We start from the raw sequence: 3,130 nt of genomic DNA, 5'->3' as shown, positions 1-3,130 counted from the left end.
GCAGCTCCTGGTACTTGGCCATTCTAGTCTCTGACTAACTGGCTTTGACTGCTGTACTCACGGCCTGCTACTTGTCTTTCTGAGACTGGTTTATTTCATTCAACTGCCATCAAGGTTCACCCACATTGTGGCATATTGCAGAAGTACCTTCCTTTTCAAGGCTGGAAAATATTCATGAACCCTCCATACTGTTTCCCACAGCAGCTGTATCATTTTGTGTGCCCAGCCCCAGTGCCCGGGGTTACTGTTTCTGCCACATCCTGGCTAACACTTGTTCCCTTTACTTTTTTTGGGGGGGGGGGGTGTAGTGGGGGCTGTGGGTAGGGGGAGCAGCGGTGCTAGCAGCCATCCTAATAGGTATGAGATGAAGGTAACTTCTTTAACATTTATCTATAGTGTGTGATGGGTACTGTTGTGATTAACAACTAATTTATTTCTCTGAATCGAGATAGTCGTACTATTTTCATCTTTGTAGGCAGGAAACTAATGCACAGAGAGTTTGTCACACTGCTGGCGAAATCTTGATATCCTGCGAGGCTGTGTGTATAGGTATTTGTGAGCAGTGGACCCTTGAGTGCACTTTAATCATCTCTGGAATCAAGTAATTTTGCAAAGAAGTCTAAAGAAGCACAAAATAAATAGGGCTGGGGAGGGGAGAGGAGAAAGATTGCTGGGGCTGCATCTCAGATACCCTTCTGGAAGCCACCTTGCAAACCAGTTTGCTAATCTAAATGTTACTCTCAGCATTGTTTATTTAGTAGTTGTTTTGTCTCTTAGAAACATCATATTACACAGAATTAGATGTGCCACTGGCCAATGAAACATAATTACATACAGCCCAAATCTAATGTGATTAGCATTTTCTAATTTTTTCCTTAGACACAGTCATTGAACTTAGTGAAGGGGAACCTAGTAGCTTTAATGAAGTAAACCTTATGCATTATTAAGAACCTCTCGTGCCTGTTGGGATGAGCGCCTTTGATAGACTGCTAATGTAGGAATAAGGAAGCCTTCAACTCATTGAGAGGGAGTATAGGAAATCAGCTCCTTATTCTTTTTTTTTTTTTATAAAGGTTAAATAATGGATTTATTTATAAGGAGAAAGGTGAAGGAATACCGAGGGAAAAAGGGAGAGAAATACAAGTCAACTAGATTGTCCTACCAGTTCTGCTGACTTGGACGCCACCGGCACGCTGAAAACCGATCGAGAGCCACAATAATCAGCAGGGAACCACTAGGCCAAGAGCATCAGCTCCTTGTTCTAATGAGACTTTATGGAGTTGTTTTAGTTAAAACTAAAAGGGGGACAAAGAGATTTAACCATTATAAAAATCATAGTTGTTGCTGTTTTGAAAATCATAGTTGTGTCATTTAAGGGAGAGCTTGTGAGACAGCCACTGAGTTTAAAAAAAATGCAACCTTTTCCCTCTGTTTCCCTCACAGACAACCAACCTCACAGACAACCAACCACAAAGTACTAACCTATGAAAGATTTTAAGTTCTTATTATTTTGAAGTAGAACTTGGTTTTTGAAATATTTGTAAGAGGAAAACTGATTGAACTAAGTAAAGCACCATCTCCAAATCCTTGCTTATATTTTATTTGGTGTTTCTAAGCAAGTTACATAGGACTCCATAGCCAATGGAAACGTCTGGATTGTTCAACCTGCTTATTATTTTTTTTTGTTTGTTTTAGGTTTGTTCCAAGATGAAGATTCATGCAGTGATTGTAGCATTTGTAAGCCAGGGAGTAGTTTACAAAGTTTTATGCTGGAAGGAAAAACTCTTTTTCCAGAAATGTTCCAAACAAGTCATCTTTTGTTCTATGAACGGTTCAGAGCCTATCAAGATTACATTTTAGGTGAGTAGTTTCTCTCTCTCTCTCTCTTTTTTTTTTTTTGCTGCTCTTATTTTTTTAGTGTACAAGTCTATCTCAGCTTGTCAGACTGCCAGTTGTTGGTTCTGAGAAAGTGGGTTTATTAAGTTCTCTCTATTTTATGCAGTCTCAAGTCTTACTGTGTTTAATTTGCTTGTAGCTGACTGCAAGGCCTCTGAGGTAAGAGAATTCACAGCTGAGTTCTTGGAGAAGGTCCTTGAACCATCTGGATGGCGGGCAGTCTGGCACACTAATGTGTTCGAGGTACTGGTTCAGGTAAATTTAATTCTGTTGTTAAGACATTTGTCTCTAGCTAAGAGCACTTTCCTTCAGACTGTTATAGCCAAGTGCTTATTTTTAATTAAAGTTTATGAGCTGATTGAAAATAGCAAGTTTTTCACATCTAATTGCCATGGCTTATGAAGTGTTCTGAAAATTTTAAAGGCAACTGAGGAGGAACTACCAGGGAGTGAAGGTGGTTTAAATGTCCATGTTCTTTGAGAGGAGAAATGGATTGTAAAACTTGGAAGTGGAGGAGTTATTTGAGATCATTTAAAAATAGAGACTTAATTATGAAGTTTCAATACGGAGTTTCAATTAATTTTTTACCTTCTTAGTTGTAGCCTATTAAGTAGCTCAACCCAAATAGGCATTTTAAAGCTAGTCTAATTTTTGTCAACAAATGTGTAGAGATGTGGTTAATTTCTTGATAAGGTTCTCCATGCAGAAAGTAAAAACATTCTTATTTTTCAACTGACTGGCCCTTTTATGTTAAATTTGCACTCTAATTACAGTTGTGAATTTTTCTGTTTGCTAACTGGACCACAGAAAACTCCTAAGCTAAAATGTTAAACCAGAGAGTTCAAATACAGTTGTCGCTGCAGCTTAGAAAATGGCATCACATGCTGCAATGGCTAAGCACAGGTGGTAGGTTGCAGCTGCTCCTAGTGATGTTTAAGTTTTGGATTATGTTAAAATCTCTTGTTGCAGTTCAGCAATTAATTTGGTTATGAGAGTCCTCTACCTCCTTCAGTTCTCTAAGAGCATTCATTGTTTTAAAGGAGAAAAGTACTACTGCTCTGCTTAAAACCTCTAAGACATCAACGTTTACCAAATGCCTGGTGTTGGCTTCTGGCTTCTCATTGTACTGGAGTCACCTATGAGCTTCTTCCAATACCCTTTGTGTCCTAGTCTCTTCTTTTCTCACCTTATCTCCTGATGCCACTCCTTCCCCCTAACTCCTTTTTTTTTTTTT

General features: G+C 38.8%; 1 protein-coding gene across 1 annotated transcript in view; it reads left to right on the top strand.

Moving 5' to 3' along the window:
• The window catches only part of SHCBP1 (SHC SH2-domain binding protein 1), a 35,285-nt gene that overhangs the window by 1,027 nt on the left and 31,128 nt on the right, over positions 1-3,130 (top strand). The window contains exons 2-3 of the mRNA XM_004690313.2: positions 1,696-1,860; positions 2,036-2,151. Coding sequence (XP_004690370.1) covers positions 1,696-1,860; positions 2,036-2,151 — 281 coding nt within the window. The remainder of the gene's footprint in view (positions 1-1,695; positions 1,861-2,035; positions 2,152-3,130) is intronic.

The sequence above is a fragment of the Condylura cristata genome, unplaced genomic scaffold (assembly GCF_000260355.1).
Source record: "Condylura cristata isolate star-nosed mole 26May11 unplaced genomic scaffold, ConCri1.0 scaffold00028, whole genome shotgun sequence".
Lineage (NCBI taxonomy): Eukaryota > Metazoa > Chordata > Mammalia > Eulipotyphla > Talpidae > Condylura > Condylura cristata.
Note: the sequence above shows the minus strand (reverse complement) of the source record. Positions and strands in the feature narration are given on the sequence as shown.